General features: G+C 39.0%; 1 protein-coding gene and 1 long non-coding RNA gene across 2 annotated transcripts; both read left to right on the top strand.

Moving 5' to 3' along the window:
- The first annotated feature begins 339 nt into the window (after positions 1 to 339).
- Positions 340 to 2,290, top strand: LOC122646810. The gene is made up of 3 exons (XR_006330698.1): positions 340 to 798; positions 1,037 to 1,075; positions 2,168 to 2,290. It is a non-coding gene; the product is annotated as an uncharacterized LOC122646810 (long non-coding RNA).
- Positions 2,291 to 5,743: 3,453 nt separating this feature from the next.
- LOC122644979 (protein SENSITIVE TO UV 2) lies at positions 5,744 to 20,591 on the top strand. Its single transcript, XM_043838334.1, has 13 exons — positions 5,744 to 5,884; positions 6,050 to 6,368; positions 6,828 to 6,938; positions 7,126 to 7,204; positions 8,625 to 8,722; positions 8,832 to 9,187; positions 11,141 to 11,209; positions 13,467 to 13,549; positions 15,822 to 16,160; positions 16,274 to 16,380; positions 17,745 to 17,905; positions 18,445 to 18,641; positions 20,168 to 20,591. The coding sequence occupies exons 1-13, from the start codon at positions 5,744 to 5,746 to the stop codon at positions 20,433 to 20,435; spliced, it is 2,328 nt and encodes a 775-aa protein (XP_043694269.1). The 3' UTR covers positions 20,436 to 20,591.
- Positions 20,592 to 25,803: the final 5,212 nt, after the last annotated feature.

The raw sequence follows: 25,803 nt of genomic DNA, 5'->3' as shown, positions 1-25,803 counted from the left end.
TTTGACTACACTGAACGGTAATTTTGCATGACATGACCCAAAAAATTTTAATGGTTTTGCAAAAAAAAGACAATAATAGTGGATATGTAAAAATATTTCCTTCCACACGTGTGTAGGAGCCATTGTCCATTCTAGGTCCTAATTATAGGAAGGCGCTCAGGACAGTCGATGTGGCAAGTTTGATAAGTTCTGTAGATGGAAGGTTATAATCCAACGGTCTATAACGAAAGAAGATAGCCGTTGCAGTACTCCTTGCTACACTTCAAAACATCCTCTCTGTCTTCTCAGGTCTCGCCATGACTCCTCTTTATAAAGCTTTACTGATGAGTAGAGATAACTTATATCTTCAAATGCTCAATCTCCCGCCGATAAATCTAGAGATTCTCAGAGAAAGTGTTCTTCGTTAGGAGAGATGAGTTTCGAGGGTTTCGATGACTGGGATGAGACATTCCTCGATCAAGCCATTCGAATGGAGGAAGATCACATCGCTACGTCTTCTACAAACCTTACGCAGCATCAACCACATCAACAACAACAGCAGCAGCAGTTGCATTACTCTAATAATCATCAACATCGACCTACTACTGTGGTTTTCGATCCACCACAACCTATGCTTGCTGCTTCTCAGGATCCCTTCACAAGTTTCTCTCCGCCGCGAGAATTCTCTCAGAGGTTAACAGATAAGGAACCCCAACAATCCACCATCACCACCACCGCTACCCAAACTCTGAAACTTTCTCCCCGCCACCTACTAGTCGTGCCGGGAAGGAAAAACAAGTAGAAATCGATAAACTGAAGGTTAGAAGCTCTAATGTTTACTGTTTATCTTTTCTTTCCAACTTGCATTGTCCTTCTTTTGGGGAACAAAAACGAATAATTTTTTTCTGTATCTTTATTGGGCTAAATAGAAAGGGTTTGGGTTTATATGAAATGAACAGCTTAAACTGACCCTATTTAGTTGGAATAAGGCTGAGTTGTTGTTGTTGTGTTGTAAGCAGCTTAAACTGACGTGTGTTAATGTTGTGTTGAATTGCAGAGAGAGTTAGGGCATGCCTCAAAGCAGCTTAGTCAATTGGTACGCTATCCGTCCAATTTTTATTAAGCATTTTTTCTTTTTTGGGGGTTTTCGGTAGGTTACAAAATTATACTTTTATAAGTTCGAAGCAAAGAATATGGTGAAGACCAATTGCAAAACTATCCCCTGAAAACCTTGGGAGGTCGAGGCCCACATGGCCACAAGAGCAGTGCCCTGAAAATGGATCTAACCAGATACTCAACCCGGCTTACATATCTTTGAATACTTGTCTGTTTTCTATTGCCAGATTCCTCCATTAAGTATAAATGGGATCTCCTTGCATTCTAATCTACCTTTCAAACTGGAATGCTAGTTCTCCTGTGCAACAGGAACCCCTGAAAGAGGAAGTGGAAGTCCATGACATTAAAAAAGATTAAAAAAATGCTTTTATATATAACGCAATAATGCTTGGGGACATGATGGACAGCCGCCAAATCATTTTTCTATAGGAAGCTCATGTCTGCAAGCATGGACCTGTTAGATTGTTAACTCATCAAATGTTAAATGTTATGTATCTGCTTACCATCCACGAAAGCATGTGGCTATGTTACTTAAGATTTTGCCAATCCCAATCAGTTCAGAAAGGTGGTTCATTTTGAACTGTGGTTCTTCTTGAATAACCATAAATCTTTCTTGAGAATTAAACTTCCTGTCTCTGAACTCTCCATGTAGATATTAATGATGTATTACCCAGTTATACGTCAAAATAGCAATGCAGGTATCTCTCAATCATAAACTTGTGCCTTATAGGTGTTGTTAGTCCAAATGGTATTCCATTCAACTGCTCATAGGTCAGTTGTCCATTGCTACACAATGCCACACCAGTGTTCTCAACATCCGCAGGTGACCCTATATAATTGTGGAGGGAATATTTTGCTAGGCATTTCTTAGGTACTTATTGAGGGCCAAACTTTGGCCTAGTTCTCCCAGTCCCTTCCTAACATATTACATATGCTGGTACGAGGGGGAAAAACATAAATATATGATGGAAACATAAAATCTCCCTCTCGCTGAGACTCCTCTTGGATTTTTATTTAAAAGTTGATTTAGATTCTCATAGGGATTTGATATCAACTGCTTGTACACTTTCAGGAACAAGAGTGTGTGGAGCTTCAAAAGACCGAGACAAGGCAACGGAGCAGCTTAGATCTGCCTTTACGCAGATTAGTGAAAAGGATGCTGAAATTCAGCATTTGAAGAGGATAAATGTGTGAGTGGAACTGCTTTAGTTTATAGTTGGTGATAGCCTAGAAGATACTTGTTGTTTTATACCATTAAATGTTTGGATTCTGGGTTTACTTTGAAGTTGAATTTTTGTTGAGGGATAAGACAACTACTATTGTTTCCTATTATGTCTCGGTTTGGGTATATTATATTTTTACCCAAGGATTTAAGTTTTGGTATTGGATATCGTATCGGAGGGTTGATTTAAGAGATGTATTGTATGGTATGTATCAAAGAGACGCAAGATATGCTAAAGATATGCGGAAATGGTCAAGAAATGCAAGGATGTACATCTCGATACATATAAAACACATTTTTGAAGCATAAACACCTCATTATGAAATATGAAAATATATATCATCTTGATGCAAGGATTTAACTCGTTTTTACCTAATCTAATGATGCATAATACAAAAAAAGAGGAAAAAGTGATCCGCAATTTTACCACTTTTTTGGCCAAAACTGTTTCGATCCATAATTTAAGCATTGTAATTTGTAAGTCTCCAAAACTTGTTGAAATGGTGAAGCTTAGATTTCATGTCTCACTCACGGTTTCTGTTTTGCAATTTAAAGGAGACTGTTGTAATATGGGTTCATGAGTAATATTGTCCTTGTACCTATAGTGTCTAGGCTCATTATGCACATGTTAATTGTGCTAGTTGAGTGTTAAAGTCACTCCATATTTGTAAAATTCTAAGTTTATAAATAAAGGCATGGCCACTGTCACAGAGACAAGCCAGTATTCACAGAATTCTACATGGCATCAGAGCCAAAAATATTCTGGGAATATGGGAATTGATTTTTTTTCAATTTTTTCTCCTCTCTTCTCCATCATGATTCTACCCTAAAGAAACAACACCACCAGCCCCTCCACCACCTACCGCTAGCTCCGCCAGCCCCTCCACCACCTAGCGCCACCTCTGCCAACCACCGCTAGGCCCTCCACCCCCTCTGCCAGCCCCCGCCAGGTCCTCCACTTCCTTCCGCCACTTTTGCCAGGCCTCGCAGGCCTCTCCTTCCCTTTCCGCCACCTCCTCCAGCCCTGTAGACCTCTTGCGCGAGAGGCTTCTTTCTTGCTGCTCCTCTTATAAATCTCTTTGGGGATGAGTTGGCTCCCACCGAGGGTTTTTTACTTTTCCTCCATATGTTCTGAATTTCTGAATTTTTTTGGAGGTTTATTTCAACCTTGTTTTTTACCAGCCACCATGCCTGACATTTCCGAGACCTCTTCTGCTTCCTCTGGTTCTGATGGTTCATTGCAACGTGACTTTATTCCGTTCCCGGTGAATCCTATCAAGTTGAATGGCAGCAATTATCTTTTATGGTCTCGCTCTTTCTTGTTTGCGATTGGTTCCCGTGGTCTCTCTGGCTACATCGCGGACACTCAGGTTAGGCCTTCTACGGCTGGTACTGCATTTGATCGATGGACAAATTTCAATTTCCTGGTTATGTCTTATCTGGTTAATTCCATGGAACAAGAAATTGCCGGGCGTTATCTCCTCCTTGATTCGGCTGCAAAGATTTGGAAGACCGACCAGGACACCTATTCTCAGGTTGGGAATGCCGCCCAATGTTATGAGCTTCATCAGAAGATCCATTCTACCAAGCAGTTGGAATTGTCCCTTTTTCAGTATTACAATACCATGTATACCATGTGGCAGTAGTTGGATTTTCTGGGCACTTTCACTGCCACTTGTGATGTTGATGCAACAACCTTCTAGAAATGGGAGGATGGTCTATGTGTGTTTGATTTTTTGGCCGGACTGAATATTGAGTTTGATCCGATCTGAGCCAATGTTTTTAATTAGGATCCACTTCCAACTTTGGAGCAAGCCTATGTGATTCTTTCGGCTGAGGACAGCAGACGTACAGCCAGGGTTCATCCTGTTACTCAGGAACGGTCAACACTTGTTTCCGGTTCACAGTCTTCTCGTGGGAATTCTTCCCGTTCTGCTACATCTGATTGGACATCTAGTGATCACCCTCCTATTAAATGCGATCACTGTGGGAAGGACTGGCACACCAAGGACCAATGTTGGAAGCTTCATGGCCGCCTGTAGATACTTGGGCGTGGGAAGGGGTTCCAATCGGCCGCTCGCGCCATCTGACTGAGACCCCCGATCAACCTTTAGAGCGAATCACCCTCTATTGAGAATCGCGCATAACATCTCGTACCCCAGGCTGGGAAGGATTGGCACACCAAGGACCACTACTGTTGGGGCTCATGGAAGGGTGGTTCCAATCAGCCCGATCAATCTCTTTCGCATGGTAGCCACCCAATTACAAAGTCTACAAGTCTGGGATATTGTGAATCGCTTGTACACATCTTCTTCGGCATCTATATCTCCTTCTATGGCTGCCTCGGATATGTCACGCCTACCAATCCACTACACCTTCTTACAGAGGTATTTCATTTGGTGGGAACTGCACCTTGGTCATGCCCGATTCCTAAAATCGGTTTATATCAAAGAGTTATGATCAAACTTAATTCGCAAAGAGTTATGTCACAAAATCGCTTGAAACTTAATCCGACCATATGATAGGTTCTTCCTCTCTTTTTTCCAAATATTTTCTTTTATTTGGTCATAATAAGGTTCATGTTCTTGATGGGTCTCTTTCTCCTATCTTAGGAAAGGGAACTATGCAGGTCGCACCTCCTCTCTGAGTCTTTCCTCTTGTGTTGCATGTCCCGAAATTTACTACTAATTTGCTTTTCATTAGTAAGCTTAACGAAGGCCTTAAACGCAAAGTAACCTTCTTTCCCAACCATTGTTGGTTCCAGGACTTGGCAGCGAAGGTAAGATTGCATGTGGTAACGTGGTTGGTGGTCCGCACGCGTCTTGATAGTTCCCGGGCAGCATTGACATCTCAGAATACATCTTCTGATTTTGATTCTGCACTTTTTGATTTGAATAATTTGCATTGTTGTTTGGGTCATCCACCGATTGGTGTTTTATCTACTTTATTTCCTAGCTTGGTGAAACTATGTAATAGACATAATTTTTCTTGTGATGCTTGCACTTTGGCAAAGCAAACTCAAAGTATTTTTCCTATTTCTGATAATAGAAGTTTGACTCCATTTGGTTTGATACATTTTGATGTGTGGGGCCTTGTCCCATGTGTTTCTACCTTTGGGTTTCGATGATTTGTAACTTTTATTGCTTGTTTTAGCCGGATGACTTGGGTGTATTTGATGTATAGTAAAAGTGATGTATTCACATGTTTCACTCTTTTCCACAAAATGATCCAGACCCAGTTCGATGCCAAAGTGAAGATTCTTCACTCTGATAATGGAAAAGAATATATGGTGGTGCATTTCTCTCATACTTGGACAACTATGGAATCATACATCAAACTTCTTGTGTTGACATTCAAGCCCAAAATGGAGTGGCTGAACGCAAGAACAGATATCTTTTGGAGGTTGCACGTTCTCTCATGTTTACCATGGCTGTTCCGGCGCGTTTCTGGGTTGATGCTGTCCTTACAGCTGCTTATCTTATCAATCGACTTCCATCCCGAGTATTAGATGGCCGCTGCCCATTTGACGTTCTGTTTGGGAAATCCACGTTTGTGGTGCCTCCCAAGGTCTTTGACTGTGTCGTGTTTGCCCAAAATTACCATGTACACGGCAAGTTTGATCCTAAAGGGCTACGATGTGTTTTTCTTGGTTACTCTACTACTCAGAAGGGGTATAGATGCTATCATCCTCCTACACGGAAAGTGTTCGTCATTATGGATGTGGTGTTCCAGGAATCTGAAGCTTACTTCAAACAGCCTGCACCTCTGCAGGGGGAGATTCTTAGTGGTGAAGAGGGCCCGTTGATTGCTCCTTTGGATATTGAGATTCCTACAATAGAGGATGTCCCTGTTGAGTTGGAAGATGGAGTTATAAGTCAGGAACAAGAAGTGCAGACTGAGCAGCAACCGATCCAGGGGGAGAACAACAGACAGACTTACTCTTGGGGAACTGATTTTTCGTTACATGGCCCACAGTACAAAGAGTCCACCACCACCGCTCCTACTCAATCGACATCTGCTCCTGCAAGTCCTGCTCCTAGTCATATTTCTGGTAAGCTTCCTCCTGATCCCATCCTCGATCTACCTATTGCTATTCAAAAACCAAAGAGGAGGTGTACATAACATCCTATTTCCAACTTTGTGTCATATAACTCTCTCACATCTGCTTTCCATGCCTTTATATCTTCTTTATCCTCTGTTTCCATCTCTAACAATTGGCAGGAAGCAATAGCTGAACAGAAATGGAAGGATGCAATGAACGAAGAAATGCTTGCCCTTGAGAAGAACCAGACCTGGGCTTTGGTGAATCCTCCACCAGGGAAGAAACCCGTTGGTTGTAAATGGGTATTTGTTGTCAAACACAAGGCTGATGGCTCAGTGGAAAGATTCAAAGCAAGACTAGTTGCCAAAGGGTTTACTCAAACCCGAGGAATTGACTATCAAGAAACCTTTGCCCCTGTAGCAAAGATGAATACCGTACAAGTCATCATCTCTTGTGTTGTGAATAAAGGTTGGGAACTCCAACAACTTGATGTGAAGAATGCCTTCCTGCATGGAGACCTAGAGGAAGATGTTTACATGGAGATACCTCTTGGTTTTACTCCCCAGATACATAGAGAAAGTATGCAAGTTGAAGAAAACTCTGTATGGTTTGAAGCAGTCACCAAGAGCTTGGTTTGGCCGGTTCAATAAGGCTATGATTGCTTATGGGTATAAACAGAGCAATGTTGACCATACTTTGTTAATTAAAAGAATGGGACAGCAAGTGACAATTTTGATTGTTTATGTTGATGACATAGTTATCACAGGCAGCGATGCACAGGAAATCCAGAAGCTGAAGACTTATTTGGGCATTGAATTTGAAGTCAAAGATTTGGGCCGATTAAGGTACTTCTTAGGGATTGAGGTTGTCTATTCAACCAAGGGCATATCTCTTTCCCAAAGAAAATATACCCTAGATTTATTGAGTGAGATAGGGATGCTTGGTTGTAAACCGGCAAATACTCCTCTTGAGCCCAACACACCTTTGAAGAGTAAGGAAGGTGACCCGGTGGATAAGGGTAACTACAGAGATTAGTTGGCCGGTTGATATATCTTTCACATACCCGACTGGATATTACATTTACTGTAAGCGTTGTGAGTCAATACATGCATGATCCTCACTCTTCTCACTTGGAGGCTGCATACAGAATACTTCGGTACCTGAAGTCATCTCCTGGAAAAGGAGTCTTGTATTCTCCACCAAGTCATCTTTAGATAGAAGCGTACACTGATGCAGATTGGGCAGGAAGTCCAATTGATAGGAAGTCAACCTCTAGATATTGCACATTTGTTGGAGGAAATTTAACTACGTGGAGAAGCAAGAAACAGGCAGTTGTGGCTCGGTCAAGTGCTGAAGCTGAATTTCAAGCTATGACTCAGGGTATATGTGAACTCCTCTAGCTCAAGGGACTTCTCCAAGATTTGGGTATGATTGTTGATCTTCTAATGCGACTCTACTGTGACAGCAAGTCTGTAATCAACATTGCCCACAACCCGGTCCAACATTACTGTACCAAACATGGGGAGATCGATTGGCATTTTATCAAGGAGAAATTGGAGCAAGGAGTTATTTGTGTTCCATTCATTCAGTCAAGTGAGCACCTGGTTGATGTTCTTACCGAAGGAATTAGTAGTAAATTATTTTGTCCTATAGTTAGCAAGTTGGGCATGTTTGACATGTATGCTCCCACTTGAGGGGGAGTGTTATAATATGGGTTCAGGGGTAATATTGTCCTTGTACCTATAGTGTCTAGGTTCATTATGCACATGTTAAATGTGCTAGTTGAGTGTTGAGTAAGTCATTCCATAGTTGTAAAATTCTAAGATTATAAATAAAGGCATGGCCATTGTCACAGAGACAATCTAGTATTCACGAAATTCTACAGAGACATAACAGGTGTATCTTACCTGTATTGGATCGTATCGGACTGTATCGGTCCCGTATTGGTCAATACAAAATTTATTTGAAAAATAAGTATTGTATCGGTACCCATCAATATGATACATATCGGCCGATACTAGACGATACCTATCGATACTTAAAACAATACTGGTTTTACCTGTAATTCATTATCATGATTTACTTTTGTCTTAACCTTGTCTACTAAGTGGTCAGGGGATTTCTGGTTTGTATTGTTTAAATTTGTATGTTAACCATTACTATTTAATTTTTTTCCGTGGAGGGACGAGTCATTTGATTATTTTATTTGTAACAACTGTACATCAATTTTTCCTGAAAATTATGCATGGACTGGTAAACTGGCAGGGAGTATGGAGCAACTGCTGAAGATTATTACCTCACCTCTCTCCAGTGTCAGAATGCAGATACTTTAGCCGACCTGGCTGGCCCTCGGATTAATAGTGGTGAGACTTGAGAGTTGAATAGGAAAAGGAAATGCTAAATAACACTACTTTTTCAAGAAATTTTTCTTTTTTTTCTGTTCTGACATATTTTTGGGTTGTTGGTTGCTAGCCTTGATATCCCGTAAAGCTGTTGGAGTTCAAACAGAAACATCTTATGATAATTCTCACCTTATAAGAAAGAATGATATATCTTCTCAACAAGATCTTTTGAAGAAGTTGCTTTTTGTATGGGGTTATCCAGGGGGCCAAGTCTCTGGCAAAGATCTTGTCTCCAAGTTGGTTGTAACTTGTGCGGAAGATTTACATGTCCTTTTCGGGTGTATGAACATGAATATATCCTCCAAAATAAATCAGGATCGTCTGGCAGACAAAAAATTTTCTGATGTGGCTTTGCATGATCACATGCAGTCTGCTCAGTCGGCTGAAGCTGCAAAAATTTCTTGTCTCTACTTTTTGTTAACCAAGGTGCCAACTACTTCTCTGAACAATGTGATTACTTGTACTTCTCTTTTCTTCCTAAAAGGTCTTCCAGTATATTGCTATTCTATTGGCATGCATCATAAATTTATCCAAAAGTTTATTGCTCATTATGAACCTATTACTTTAACTGGAAAAGAGCTTTATCATTGTTCTTATGATAAAATTTTGGGGATATAGTTTATGACCTGAATTTTTGGGTAAATATTACAGTTTTATGGCCCATTTGAATCTAACTTTGTCTAAAATTCTGCCCCTCTACTGTTGTTTGTTGTTAATACGTTGTCAGTGTAGATCTTTGATCATATCACTGAGTTGGTTACTCAGTGAGACAGTAACTTCGAGCTTCACGGAGTGCTACCTTCTGTTGACTGTAACACACCAAGTCAGCCATCTACGTACTCAAATAAGAAGACCTGTGCTTGATGCGCCCAGGCTTCTGGCTTTTCAGGCTTGTGCTTCTGTTTCAGAAGAAAAGAGGAATTAATGTTTTAGTGTTCTAAAATTGCCTTCAAGATCTATAGATGTTTCTATTACTGTCTGATGCCTTGTTGCAGGTTTGCAAGCCCCCCCCCCCCCCCCCCTCTTTCCCCTTGAGTCTCTTTTTAGCTTGTGAGCAGGGTACTTTTTAGTTAGAAAAAAATGAGAACAATACTTTGAATCAGAAAGCTATCCTATTTCCACCATAAATTATGTCATACCCGCTAGAAAAAGAAGCAGTGACCCCAGATAATTAAAGACTTTGAATTTCCTCAGAGTGGAGGTGCAATGGCAAGAAGATTTTACTGTTCTTAAGATTGCCTCATTTAACTTTTCTTCTCCTCTTAAGTGCAAATTTTTTTCTGCTTTATAGAGCTCTGCAATGTAGCAAAAGGGTCTATTCTCCAATGCCTACAAACCCTGGATCCAAACATTTATAATTTACATTTGGATGCACTCAAATGCGCTTCTGTAGTTGACCTTGGATACAGTGAATATGTGTTCTTCGATGCCTGCATAGCAAATTTGCAGAAATAATTTGTTATTTGCACTTTAGTTGTCTATTTCCCCCATTATGGAGACATTTGTCATAGTTTACCTCTTCTGATCAGCTTGTATACATTGAGACACTTATTGTGCTCTGCATTATGGGAATAATGTACTTTAGGTGATACCTAGTTCCAGAATATAATTTGGTAGAAAATTTAGATCCCTGGAGCTTGATAATTGATTTTATAGTCACCAAGGTATGTTAGTCATTCAGGAGGTTCATGGGCAAATGCATTTCCAAGTCCTGAAGTTCACCTTAACTCAATGAACTACCAAGACAACATAAATCTGAAAGAAACAGCAGCAAACCCAAACATATCCATTATTTTTTGCTCAAGTTGTATCAAATTTACATGTGAGCTAAACTAATAATCGTCCTTTTGCCATCAATCTGATGTTTCCTTCACTCAGGCTGTAATGCATAGACCTGATGATAAAAGTATTGCACACCTGATGCAGGAGCTGGCTTTGCCTCTAAAATTTGTCATTGAATTTGACTTGGCAACAGCTTTCGTCGAGTGATTAGATTTGGGGTTTTGGAAGAAACCTTATAAGAACTTTGGGGTTTGCACTTATTCCCTCCCCCTCCGCGAGAGAAATTTGCAGCATTTGTGTTATCCCATCTGAGTTAATTACATGGGATGAAATATTACTTACAATGGTTTAACTAAATAATTTATATTGTTCTTGTCTTGTATTTACATATGACTCGCCATCCTGATAGATGATAATGTCTGTACCCTAATAGGCAAAAAAGGCAGGAGCCTGTAAAAACTATACTCTTCTTCCAACTTCACATTCAACCAATATATATTTTTGAAATGTTACTATTTTTTTCATGACATGTAATATGCTTGTTTGGTTGGTTTGTCTCATTTATGGGTTGATTTCTCATTTGGATCTATGTTGCAGATAAGTAACGAGATGGTACAGTTGGATTCTTTGTTCAAAGCATTACTGGACCTCTGTTTTCTGGAAAATGTGAGTGAACAAAATAAGTTGCTTGGTATGTGTTTAGGAAGTTGTTCTTTTTTGCTCATTTTTGTGATAATTTTTGTAAATCCTTTAATTTTCTTTTAAAGCAATAGAACTTGACCCATTAATTGAAGGGTTATCAAGTTTACTATGCATGATTTAACAAATATGTGCGTCTTGGATTTTTATCCCAACATCTTGCATCATAGCACTGGGTTATCTGAGTTACATGGATCCAATATTCATTTCCCCTTCGGTTGTCAAAATGTAATTGACATTGTCAAGCTGGAACTAACTTTAGGTAGCTAGAAAACAATATCTGCAATGTCCAATTTATCCATTATCCTCTAATGCATTTCTGTTAACCATGTTTCAGATAGACTGTTTTTATTGTAGGTATAGCTGACGGTTTTTCACTTCTTATTCTATTTTGCTGACATTGGATTTAGTGACACTAGATAATACTTGCAGTCTTGAGCTTCGAAGTCCAATGCTCCTTTACGAAGGAATATAGTTTTTGTTGGATCAAAATTAGTTCTGTTCATATCGGAAATAGATCTATGACATCACATATGCAATGTTTAGATAATTTTAGTTATGGGTTCTATTATGGGACTGCTTTTCCCTTGCAATTTCTTCTCTTTTTTTAATTTTTTAATTTTATTATTTGGATCTTGTGTTGGTTTGGTTTGTTTTGAGCCTTTCAAACTGGGTCTTGTTTCTGGGTAAGAAGCTGAGCAAACATTATTCATTCTCACTACTTTTTTCTGTAATAGTTCTTTAGATGATTAAATTAGCTTGGTTGGCGTACACCACACTTCCATCATTTATGTTTCAGAGCTGAAAGCTCATTATGGTGAACCATTCACATACTTCTGATGATCCTCAATGTCAAATGGCATGCCAGCTGGCTTTTACTTTGAACTTTTTAAAATGACAACATTAACCTCTTTTAAACCCCCCCCCCCGGGGCAAAAAAAATAAAAAACCCCAGTTTGCACTTCATTTCTTCTGTAAACCTCTCATCTGCGGATGAATCGTAGATGAAGCTCCTATCACTCTAAACAGGATGAACCACTGTCAAAGTATGCCTTTGATGGGGTTGTATGTCTCTCTCTCTCTCAATTGTGCTGGAGAAATTGTGAAAAGAAGCAATTAAGTGCTGGTGAGATTGCGAAAGGAAGCAATCTCCAATTTCAGATGCTCTTTGAGAAATTGATTCATCATCCAAAAACTGTTGGTTTTGCTGGTTTTGGGTTTTGGAGATGGGCAACAAAGAATTTTCTCTCTTTTTCTCCTGAGCTTGCCTTGGAAACATATAACTCTCTCCGAATGAGTTTCGACTTTCAAAGGTCACACAAACAGATATAAAGTTCAATCGTAAACATTGTAACCCTTATGTCAGGAAAGCAAAGGCAATTACTAAACAGCTCAACAACCTTTCTTATTTCAATCAAACACCCATTGACTTCATTTTATAGAAGTTGCATGGCCACAGTCAACCTAAGATTCCTGATGAGTGGAACATTAACAATAAATGCTTCACCAATAACTTATCTAGGATTGTAATATGATTCGTAGCTCCCATTTTATCCTGGAGGCTGATTCTAGTCTAAATCTGAGCTATCTTCCTTTGCAACGGCAGCAGAGACGACTAAGGTGCCAAAAGCAAAAAGGGCAATGAGAATGCTATATTCCCAACTGATAGAACAGAAGGGGAGGGAATACAACTGCAAAAGGCTAATCAGAGTTTCTCATGTCTTGATGTCAAGCCAAACATTGTCTTTCTACTCTTCAAAATCAGGAAATTGGAAATGGGGAGTGATTTCCTTCTGTTCTTCAATAGTGCAAGTTCAAATTTTCGTGGCTAGCTTGCTTTCTTCATCGTCAGGATCTCTTCCTGATGCTCCTGTCTCTGCCCCAATGTCTCTTTCCTGTTCAGATTTCCTTTCAACTGCTTTGTTGAGAGGGTAGTATTGCCATTTCTAAAGAAAGTCAAAGTTTAAATACAGCTTGCAGTGAATGCACCTCTTGTAGCAAAAATAAAAAAATAAAAAAATAAAAAAATAAAAAAATAAAAAAATAAAAGAGTGTGCCCAGATCACTACTGCTGTATTACGTAATAATCTAATACTTCATCGTCTGTTGAATGATAGTTTCTGTATATTCTTTAATATATGATACTTGTATTCACCGTGGAGTAGTGTTTTCTCTTCTGTTGCTTTCTATTTTCTTTTTCTGTATTTGACTTCAGTTAGTGCAGGTTGTTGTTGTATATAGATCTCTTCGTATAGTACGTGTAATATTACAGCAGTTGTTGAGGTTCAACGGGAGATTTGAAAGAAGGTAGAGCTTGCAGCTTCTCATTGTTTCTATGTTATTCAGGATATCTTTTGTTTCCCATTCAAGTATCAACCTACAAGTATGTGTTCTTGATTAGGAAATCTTGTGCTTAACTAATACATGTGCACAGTGCCTCTATCTGCTCCACCATACATTGCATTTTTGGATATTTTTAAAATCTGTTGTGCTTCTGAATTTTGAAATGGTGAAACTTAGCTAAACCTTGGCTGCAAGTTAATACTTCATATGATTTTCGAATATAACTCACCATTTGGTTTGTACTAGGAAGTTGGGGGGGGGGGGGCACCACCAATTCTACAAGGATCAATTACATGATTTAGGGCTAAATTCTTGTCAACCCTCCCAAGGTGCCTTCTCCCTTTTTCTTGGTAGTAGGTTCAGTTCATTCATGGGGCTTAATGTTTGCTTTGTACTGTGTCAGCATTCAGTTTGTACTGGAAGTGTGGGGGGGGGGGGAAATAAAAACACCACCAATTCTACAAAGATCAATTACATGATTTAGGGCTAAATTCTTGTCACCCCTCCCAAGGTGCCTTCTCCCTTCTCTTTTTCTTGATAGTAGGTTCAGTTCATTCCTGGTGCCTAATGTTTGCTTTGTAGAGTGTCAACTAGTTTGGCTTAAGGCTTGAGCCCATGACTCAAATTCTCAAATGTTAATGTCTCAATGTTGGCTATGTCTTCTCCCCATAAAATTCCCAAGTTCTTCTACCCTAAACCTAATTGTGGATGGCTTTGGTTGGAACCCTTGGGGATTGAATTAACCTAGACTTGAATTGAGCCAGTCCAAATGGTTGAGGCCTTGGATTCAACTTAAACACACCTAACTTGACCTTAGCTCTGACCCCAAAACAAAAAAAAAAAACTTGACCATAGCACGATATGATCACCACTGATTTCAGCGCTCTAGTGACATCGAACAATAAAATGAAGCTTTGGATTGACTCATACGACACTAAAAGAGTATAAGTTAACTAGAGGTTCTAAATCAACTTTTGCTTATGCATACTGTGAATTTATTGTGTTAAATAAGAATATAAACATGTTAAAAGGAACAATGAAGCATGGCATTGGGTTAAAGGGTATTGCATTAACAAACAGATATTTTGTACTGCCAAAAAAATCATAAAATCAAGTATTAAAAAAAAAAAAAAAAACTACCAGCACCTGAAGTAAAATAAAACAGGCCATTGCTTGACATGATAAAGATATTTAGGTTTTTTTCAAACCCCTCTATGGAAAAAAATCTGGTTTATCAATATGGCGGACTTAAATATTCCACACGCATGTGCGCACACACACAAGCACAGAAGGTAAATGAAACACAGAAAACTCAGAAAAGAAATCTCCCATTTTACCTGAATAATTTTGCAGTTTTTTCCCCTTTGTTTGGAAGAGGCCGGAGGTGGGGACTCAGTGCAGTAGTGATTTTGGATAATTCAATTTTTAGTGTGAACTCCTAGTGCAGTAGTGATGTTGGATAATTCAATTTTTAGTGTGAACTCCTAGTGCAGTAGTGATGTTGGATAATTCAATTTTTAGTGTGAACTCCTTGTTTCTTTCAATGTTGTGTCCTTGCTGAACCTCACACATGTTTTCTGACCTTTGGTTTCTTAACTTATGAATAAACTTAGTGTAGCTGAAATAAGGATGTTTAGATAGATGAGTGGTAAAACTAGAAAGGATAAAATAAGGAATGAACAAATTAGAGCTAATTTAGGAGTAGCTCTTATTTATGATAAGTTGCGAGAAAGTCGTTTGTGGTGGCATGGACATGTGCAACAAAGTCCTTTGAATGGTCCAGTACAGAGGGTGATTTGATTTAGATTGAAGGGAGCTAAAAGAGCCAGGGGTAGGCCTAAAATGACTCTGGGAGAAGTGGGGAAAGACATACATTGCTTAGGACTAGTAACAAGTATGGCTTTGAATAGATCTGACTGGAGACAAAGAATCCATGTAGCCAACCCCATTTAGTTGGGATAAGGCTGAGTTGAGTTTCTCAACTTATGATTCTAAAAATTTCCTAGTTCAACTATTTGCTTGTAAAATTTTGATGCAATTACTTGCATGAGGCTGATTCTTTACATTTGTCCCCCTCCCTTTTCCTTTACTTTTTCTAATACTTTGAGTGAGACTTGTCTTTGCTTATTTAATGATCTAGCCATTACATTGATCTGCTTTTTAACATTTCCAAAAATTCTTTTACATGCAAATTCTTATGAACTTTGATTTGATCTTTTCAGTGTACTCTACTCAGGGACAATGTGATTGCTGAGGGCATTTGCTCTGAGAGTGTTAAGGATTTGCATGAATCTGAAGGAGTACATAGTGAAGTCCAGTTTGGTCTGCCTAAGGATAATTCAGTATTGTCAAACCATGCTTCATCCAGTGTTAGATCCTTCAGTGTGGGAATTCTATCCAAGAAGGATCATGAAAATCCTAGCAACATGACCTTTCTTTCTGGTATGGATTGGATGTCCCTTTTTGAAATGATGCATCAAATTGCTGTTGGGAGTAAAGAAGAAGTACAAGTAGAAGCTTTATCTATCCTGAATATGATTCTAACGAGAAGTGATCCCTATTCCGAGAGAGAAAAGTAAGTTATGGAGCTACTTTCATCACATGAACTTCTGTGTATGTGTGTGTGTGTTTTTATTATTTAACAATTGGACATGTATTCTACTGAACTGTGGCTTGAATCATGATAAGGTATGGGTTGGCACTATCTTTTAGAAGCATATCACTATTATTGAGGAAGGAAATCGGTTTCCGTGTGCGTGAGCAAGCTCTGCGTCTTCTATTTCTTCTTCTGAATTGTAAGTCCACTCTATTTTTTTTCCTTCAGATTGATTCCATCCAAAACATAAAGATACAACTGGTTCCTTGAGTTTTCTTTATTTTAGACTGGTAGGGGAAACTGGAAAGCATCGACCTTATAAATTATCTTATGTTAGGTTCCTTGTGTTGGTTGTATTTGAATTGCATTTGTGTATGAATATTTAGAATGAGAATGTGTTAAAATATTAAAAATTGCTTTTTGTTTATTGAAATGCTAGGAGATGCCCAAATATGTTTGATTCTCAGTAAGGATGAACGGGTTATGGAGAATGTTGCTCACATAATTTGTGCTGGGTGGCTAGAATGATGATGTGATTTTTCTGAGTGCTATACTGCTATGTGCTTAGCATGTTCCTACGATATTGAATAGAACTTCTCTACAATGAGAATAAGACTGGCCATCAAAGAGGGACAAGATGTTGACTCTTTGACAATTAAGACATATTTCATTTTTTAGCATGGGCCAATAATTAATGTTTAGATGGAAGGACTATGAGAAACAACATAAAGGTGAATGTATCCAATTGGCATTGCAGTCCTGATTGGTGCTAATGGAGAGCAGATTGGTTTTGTTTGGTGAATTTCTTGGATCCCTTTTTCTCATACGTTTTCTTTTCCTGGTATTGTTGTAAAGCTTCTATGTCATTAGTAATATTATCTTTAAAGAGCATCCCGGTGCATGAGGCTCCCACTACTGCAGGGTCTGGGAGGGGAAAATGTACGCAGCCTTGCCCCCGCTTCGTGGAGAGGCTATTTCCATGTTTGAACCCGCAACCTGATGGTTGTAATAGCGCCACTTAACCGTTGCACCAAGGCTCACCCACTAGTAATATTATCTTTCTTGTCAATAAAAAAGGAAAAGATGATGAAGTGAATACTTATGTTTTTATGAAGATGTCTCTGCAGATATTGTGGATTGGTGGATATGGTTCATGTAGTTGACTCCATATTGGGAGATGAGGCTCAAATCATGAGATAATTTTCGCCTTGTGGTGAAAGATACACCATTACATGGAAGGCACCTTATGTGAGCAACCATGTAGGAAATTTAAAGAGAAGGTCTTGAGCATGTTGGGGGGGGGGGGGGGTGCATGAAACACCTTATGACAAAAAAGTGTGGGTTTTCAATTTTCTCATGTTCTTTTGGGCTATCTTTTCAAGGGGAAATTGTTCAATAATATTCTTCTAATTATTAAATAAAGATTTTGATTTTCTATAAATGGAAAACATGAGAGGATGATTGCGTCTGATTCTCTGAGCTCTACATCTGAAGTTTTAACTGGTACTTGTACGACTTGGACCAAATCTACTAACACTTTTTGTTGTCTATATTGCACTGAAGGTCCGAAGCTTTTGATGATGTTCTGTTCCGGTTGTAAAGATGGTGATGGAAGTGCTGGAAATGCGCCTGATGGCCCAGAAGATGCTTCAGCATTTCAAGAATTCGGTAGTATTCTGGAGGGCTTGGCAGAATGTTTGGCATGCAGTGGAAATGATACTCTGGTATGCATGATGAAAAAAATGTGGTTTGCATTTGTGGTTGTGCTGCTCTATTTGAGAAAAAACATAAGTTATGTTTGTTTGACAACTATAGCCTTAAGGTTTTGCTTTGTGGAACTAGCAGACCTTGCTCTGTAAATTTTGCACATTGGTCAGGCTATAGAGCTTAGGCTTTGTATCCCGTGCATTGGTTATCTCAATAGAACTTATGCTTTGTTTTTACTTGTTCATTACTTGTAATTTGGTATTGTTGTATGCTGTTATTTTCACCTAGAATAAATTTTCTATGGTTTAGTTCACATATCTTTTCGGTACATTCTATTCTTTCCCTGATAGATTTGATTCATGTGTATTTTCATTATATTTTTCTTATTGTTTCGAGGTATTTTTTTGTGTTCTACTTCAATCAGCTACTTGCTTCTCATCTTAATAACTCTAATCGGTATAGATTAATGAGCCTAGTCTGTTCAAAAAACTCTCTTTGAATGGTGGTTTGGAAATTGTTGCCCATTTCTGAATCTTAATACTGCTGGGAATTTCAGGAGCTGAAACTCCGTAAGCATGCTATCATCTTGTTGGCTTTTGTAACATCTTCTGGAAAATCTGGCTTTGAAGTTTTGTTGGGTCCAGGGACGTCCAAAAGGATAAATTTTCTTGAATTGATTATGCGGGTATTGGCATCAGAGATGGATGCAGAAGCAGAAGAATCGACTGGACCACTGGAAACCTGCAGAGAGAGGTAAAAGTTTGTGTAATACCTACTTATGTTTACTTTTTTACCTTGAAATTTCCAAATATGATTTCGTTAAGGTTCCCAACTTGTGAGGCTAAAGTCGAGGAACCTCGGGCTGAAACTCAGCTTGCTTCATTCTCTGAACATGGATGAGGTGAGTTGACTTGCAAGTCAGGTGATAGGTCTAATTAAGCAATTAGCATTTTTAATGGACATCAAGCAGTTCACGGTATTTAGTACTTTACCTGTTCAAGGGATGAGTTTACTAGATGTATAGTGTACAAAGGGATCTAAGGACTCGCCAATCTTACAACAAAAATACTTGGGCCAGTTCGGGCCTGGGGGGTGGCGCCCAAAAATGTCTCTATGTCTCATTGCCTTTGGCAAAGTTCATCCAGTAGCTGACTGTAAGATGGCCAAAAAGAAAAGTATTCCAAAAATAGAAAGCAGCAAAAGAAAACTCTTCTTTTCCTTTCTGGTTTGTAATTTAAAATTTTAATTTTGTTGGCGCTGTTAGTGGAAAGTTCCACATGTGAAGGCTCAAAATTGATGTGTTATGGTGAACCGTATGCATTGCTAACCCAGAGGCCTCCTACAAAAAATGGTCTGGTCTGTGGATTGCGCATGTCCTTATTACACCAAGAGGGGATACAGCTAGCTGCTAGAGAGATGCCCTGTTATAGATGGTCCAGAACTCTGGATTGATCATGTCACACCAAGATCCAACAACAACAACAACTCAGCCTTATCCCAACTAAATGGGGTCTGCTACATGGATCCTTTCAAAACAAAGTAGGGAAAACTGAGATCCACACAAAGGGAGATGAACGTAAGAGGAATAAAGAATATAAGTGAAGAAATGCGATAAGAAAAGTGAGATGAAAAATGAAAAATGAAAGTAAGAGGAAAGAGGATAACCCATGAAATAAGTAAAATCTCAGCTAAGCAACGTGGATCCTTGCCCTCCATGTCACACCAAGATAGTAGGTGTAATAGAGGAGGCAGTAATAATGGAGAAAGGCCCGGGGGGGGGGGGGGGGAGGGGAACCATTTTGAAAATATCTGTGTCTTGGTGAAAATGCTAAAAGCTTCTTTTCATAAAGATATTACAAGGTAAAACTGCAAAAGAAAAAAAGGATATTTACGGATTAGAGGAGTTAAAAGATCAAGGGGTAGGCCAAAGATTGCGTGGGAAGTAGTGACAATAGAAATGAATGCCTTTGGTTTACCAATAAATATGGGTTTGAATAGGGTTTATTAGCAAACCAGGATTCATGTAGCCGACCACATTCAATTGGTAAAAGGCTTGGTTTGGTCAAGTACAGCAAGAGGAACAAATGATAGGGAAAATGCAGTTGTGTTAGTCTGGTGGAAAAAGGGGAAATAAGATTCTTGATTGCTCACCAATTTGTTTGCCTAAAATTGATTTGGTTTTTTGGAGTAAAGGGATTATTTGCTATATGAATTGATTAGCCATTACAAATTATGGTTGAAATTTTACTGCTGCGTATTATCTTTCACTGTATATGCAGGACCTCGCTAATACGGGAGGCTTTGATTCTTTTGAATAGACTGGCATCTAACTCCTTCTATTCAGCAACTGTCCTGGGGTTACTGACCAGCTCCAGAGATATGGCAAGCTTGACTGTTGATGTTGCAAATAAAATGTCACGGAGAGGCAGTGCCTTCCTTAAAGCTGATACCATGAAGCGGACCCAGTTAAAAGAGGCTGAAATTGTAGATTTAGCGCGGGTGTTCAAAACAAGAGTCTTTAGCCACTTGGGCAGCAACATTTCTTGATTGGAATTCCAAGCCATCCATACTTGGTTTCATTTTTCTTCTGACAGGTTATCTGTCAATAGAAAGTTCACCAAGTTCCAGTTTTGCAATATGAACCCAGTTTCTCTTCACCCGTGATATTTCTTCACCTATACACATCATTGCAGTGATATGGGTGTCAAAAGCAGAGGGGGGCATTTTGGACTTTCAACTAGTTGGGGGTTGTGTTTAACCTTCCTCCCACGGTTGACCGAAACTTTTTCTTAGCAATATTATCAAACAAGGAGAATTTCTGAGAAGAATCATCTGCAAATGCAAGAGTTTTGAAGTGAGGCCCATATCTCTAGCAGAGATGTCTTTTGCTCGATGTGTAAAACTATGCACCAGCGATGTTGCTCGATGTGTAAGTGGGTTGAGAGATGCATCCTAATTTGTGGGGTTAACTGACCTCAACTGTTTAATGTATATGGAAGTTGTATATAAGACATACGTTCTGTAAATCTTGCCTTCATTTTGCATTCTTGCAGTGGTACCCTAGTGATTGAGGATCCAGTATCCATTCTCACATGTGTGGATTTATCTGATAGAAGAACCTTTTTTTTTTGGTTTTTTGAGAAGGAAAAATGCATTAAAAGTTTAAAAAGAAAGAAAAGAATTAGCATCATAAACCACATGCATCACAAGTTTGTCTAATCTTGCCCTATTAGCTAATTGGTGTTACTGTAATATACATACGATCTTGTTTAAAAAATACGGATTTAAACCGTTTCAAATATTACCTAATGTCAAGTAAGAAAGTAAAGAGTTCCCAAGTCCAAAGATGAATTTCTCCATTCAGAAAATCTACTAGACTCTGACAGAGTCCAGATGGTGGTGATTTTTTTATGCCCGATTATCTCGCTTTTTGTAGTCCCTCGAGCATTCCCCTTGCCTCCGATTCTTGTGTGTCTCTTGTATAGCCATAATTAAGAGTGGCACCAACAAATGTTCTATCAATAGCAATTACAGAAGGGAAGGCCAAGTAGATAAAGGAGATGAAGGTAAATGTGGTAGATATAGGATTAGATCATGAATCCATTTTGAAATGTTGTGCATAATCTGAACAGAGATCGGGGGACAAAAAGGGCATACCCAGTGCACAAGGCTCTTGCCACTGCGGAGTCTGGGGTGGTGGACATTGTTTAAAAATACATTGATTCCTGATTTGCCAAAGGAAAGAACGAGTAATACCAAAAATGGTAAGATAACAAGAAAAATCCTGCTTGTTACCAACCAAATGTTGGAAATGTAGAGGATCCAAAAAGGAAGGGGCCATCCGATACGCAGTTCTTAAACCCAGTAACCCTGCGGATCTTTGTCCCCTCTAATTCCCTGCCCGGTCCAGTTCCCCCAGTGCCTGTAATAAGGGGGGGGTACAATGACCACCTACCCCTGCCCGAACACTCTGCCTGGGTGGGTCCACCTCCCCTTATTACAGGCACTAGGAAACCAGTTCAGGCAAGGAACTGAAGGAGATAACTTTTTTGTAACCTTGCTACCCAAATGTGTTAAAAAAGGGACATGAAAGAAGGATGTGCCACTTTGTTTTAGAACAAGATATGCATAAATGACACACATCTTCCACAGAACAAAATCTAGCTATCTTCTATTGGTTGAGAGGCCGGAGTCTAAAATTTTTCAGGTAAATAACTGAAATTTAGAGTCATTTTTGGTTTTCCAAAGGATGGACCAAAGGGGCATCCTGTCATTCCGCACAACCCTACTATGAGATTGGACATACCGAGGAGAAGAAAGGAAATTTGCGAGCACCCTTGTGGTGAACTTCCCAGACTTGGTAAAAGGACAAAACAAAAAATCTTCATGCGGATTGTGGGCTAAGGATATAGCCAAAATCTGTGTCACTAAAGTAGATGGGAAGACCAATTTCTTCTCATCATTAAATCCGAAACTCTTGAATGGAACCAGAGGGGGGGTATTCCTACTCGTATAGTTTTTGAAAAATATTTGGTATCCAAGGCTCTTTCTAAATATCAATGTTCCTATCTGTAACAAACTCGAGTTTGGACCCGAGGCCCATACCCACGTCCACTTGGGGCAGCTGTGGGCTAAAGGGGCCCACTAGAGTTAGGGTGTGAGTAGAGGGGGTCACCTTGTGGTCCCCAACTAATATAAAAGAGAAGGAAAAGGGAGCTGCCGCCCGCCTCTCCTCTTGACTTCTCTCCCTCACTTCATTTCTCTCGTCTCTCACTCTCTTTCTCCCATTGGGCGTGAGTTTGTTCCTAAGGAGGCTTCCATCATTGACTCTGATCTTGGTGTGTGGAGTATCGGTTTCGATTGATTGCCTATCAGGATTCCTACGACGGAGTGTACGTAGATTGTAGTGAAGCCTGTGACGTTAGAGTTTGTGCGGATCGACGCATAGGACAACTAGATCCTTTCCGCTGCGTACAAACCTGAATTATTTTTGTTTAACACACCAGGCGTCTGAGATTGGGGAGAGAGTGTGAGAAACTATTCCAAATCAACGAACCTCTTTTGGAAACATAATCAGGGTTCAACAAACTGGTTTGAAGGAAATATTTGGCTTTGAGAAGACAACCCCATAAAGAAAATGGATTGCTTATTAATCGCTGCCCGAATTTAAATAACAGGGTTTCATTATGGGCTGTACTCAACTTCCCAAGGGATTAAGGAAAGTTTCCTCTGACCCCTTATGTCTCCTCTCCAAAAATGGGGGTTTGTCCTACCTAAAAGGGTGCAAATTTTCTTGGGGAAAATGAAAATTAAAGAAGTACCGAACAACATTGGATTTGAATGAAATTTTGCGTGCATGTTTAAAATAGCCATATGAGACTAAATGAAGAGTTTTGGTTCAAACTGAGGTGGTTCAAATACCGAAGAAAACACCAATGGCAAAATGATCATTTTCACAAAAATAGTTCCCAGTGATGATTATGGAATTTTCTAGGGTTTTGACCATTGGGGAATCCGCTCTTACTAAAAATAAATATTCTACGGTTTATTTAGTAAAATAGAACCCCTTTTTGGGTAAGGTTTGAGTTTTACTCCACCCACGGTGGATGGGATCCCATTCACTACGGGGCGGGAGAAGGCGGGAGGGGGTATTGGGGGCATTCTGGGAATATACTAAAACCCTACAGGGGTTTGTGAATCCTATGACGGTGTATGAACCGTCCTCTATGGGTGGAGGGAAACTTAATCCTTTGGGTAATATTATAACTATCATTCGTGGATGTTTTAGGTGTTTTTATTTTAAGGACTCATTTTATATATCTTGCAATTGTGTGATCTATAATGTGATTTGACAATTCAAGTGATATCCTTGTGGCCAAGATCATTCATGAACAACATTGCTTTGATTTGATAGTTCGTTTGATATCTTTGTGATTAGAGATCACTCCTCGACATCATTGCTATATTCTCAATCTGTTCATCTTGGTTTAATTGAAGAAGCCATGACTTTTATACCCACTAAATGGTGAATTAGGATTCATAACTTACCTTCACTCACCATATTTTGTTTATTAAATATGTTTTGATACAAACAAGTAAGTAGGAGTCTGGATCAATGCCACCCCACATGCTGAGAGTCACACAAGTGGAATCTCACCCATCTAAAGTGAAGATTCCTCTTGGGTGGCTCTCGACATGTGGGGTAGCACCCCACCATGGGTAGAGGATCCGGACTCTACAAGTAGTTATCACAGTTCGTATTAGTTCATAAGTAACTACTATAACTTCTCCCTATTACTAAAATTAAAAAACAAAAACTCCTATAACTTCTCCCCACAACACCTTCATCACTCCCCACCTACCATATAACTTCCTACCGGATGGCCATATATGTGAATCTACATTTAGATTCTTGTCAAAATGTTGTCTACATTTTGATTAAACTAATTTATTTCTATTTTATGCTATCATATTTGATGATATGTTGTTCGATTTATTAAAATCCATTTGTTTTAAATTTATATTTCAACTATGTGTAATTTTTTCTTTTTAGACAATATTCCCAAATTTCTTATCTTTAACTTCAATTATCTTATAGAGAGATGAAAGGTGAAGGACCATGTGTCTTTGTGGGGTAGGGTCCGATGGTGTTGAAGATGTATCGTACATGCTGAAACCCAAGACGATGGTTTTTCAAATGCTCTGCAAATGAAGATCATGTAGGACATCAACTCTAGATATATGTGTTATAACTGGTTCAAACTCAAGGATGTACTACCTAAACAATTTAAGTAGTTTTTAATTGTGATGTTTTACACCTTTTTTTTTCACTTAAAAAAACATCAGTATAAAAATTATGGTGTAGATGGCATTTTACGTAATTTTTGGTAAACAATAAAAACAATTCTGTTAAGTGCAACCCATACAGATTTTTGTTTCTTCTTAGTTACAGAAACGTTTTTTTTTTTCCTAGTGTTACCATATAATTTTTCAAGACCTAGAAACGTTCAATAAACATAGAAACACATAAAACTGTGCCGGACCTAAAAATACTCAAAAAACATAGAAACATTGCCATATAGAGTAAGAATTTCCTTGTTACTACACCAATTCTACTGATATACGACCAATGACGCATAAAAAACATAGCAATCTCGCCACTAAGGGTCTCAATTTAATACAGAACCGGGTATTTGGTTCTGATCCGATTCGGTTCCAAGCAGCGGTAGTGGGATCTAGATCTGGACCAAGTCTCGGATCGGTTCCAAAATTGAATACTCTAACCAATCTTGGTCAGTTTGGTTCGGATCTAATTATAATTCGGTTCTTATCTGGTTACTACATCCAGTTGCTATATCCAAAAAAACAAAAACTCATGGAGAGAGAGAGAGAGAGAGAGCACTTCCATACACAACGTTGTAGCCTTTACTTGCTTTGGAACAATGCAATAAGACCAATTGAGGAGGAGAAACGGAGAACTAGAAGGATGATCCCACAAACTCTACCTTCGCCTTCATTGTGTTTGTTTAGGTCTCATGAGCATAGAAGAAGCTTAGAGATTGCATGGATGTTGAAATTACAAGGCTCTTGAAGATGGAGAATCAGTATGAAGCTGCTGCAACACTGCTAGAGACGGAGAAGATGAAACGGTAAAGAGAAAGAGGTGATCAAAGAATTGAATAATTATAGAAGAAGTCGTGATCGTGAAGAAATCTGTATTTCGTAAGACGTAAGGACTAAGGAGTAAGTGAGTCTAAGGCTTTAAGGCACTAAGGGTTCACCATCAACTTAGAGTCTTAAATCGCTTTAAGGCACTAAGGGTTAACCAACAACTTAGAGTCTTAAATCATTAAAGCTCTAAACTTGATAAACGATTTAGGGTTTTAAGTTAACTTTTAAGGCGGGTATTCGGTTC

The sequence above is a fragment of the Telopea speciosissima genome, chromosome 11 (assembly GCF_018873765.1).
Source record: "Telopea speciosissima isolate NSW1024214 ecotype Mountain lineage chromosome 11, Tspe_v1, whole genome shotgun sequence".
In the NCBI taxonomy this organism is placed as follows: domain Eukaryota; kingdom Viridiplantae; phylum Streptophyta; class Magnoliopsida; order Proteales; family Proteaceae; genus Telopea; species Telopea speciosissima.
Note: the sequence above shows the minus strand (reverse complement) of the source record. Positions and strands in the feature narration are given on the sequence as shown.

Bases quoted from the DNA above. Each gene is read 5' to 3' on its own strand.
- LOC122644979 (XM_043838334.1), top strand. From the start codon at position 5,744: ATGGCTGTTCCGGCGCGTTTCTGGGTTGATGCTGTCCTTACAGCTGCT. The intron at 16,381-17,744 runs GTAAGTCCACTC...ATTGCACTGAAG, and splicing joins TCTATTTCTTCTTCTGAATT to GTCCGAAGCTTTTGATGATG. The intron at 18,642-20,167 runs GTAAAAGTTTGT...CTGTATATGCAG, and splicing joins CTGGAAACCTGCAGAGAGAG to GACCTCGCTAATACGGGAGG.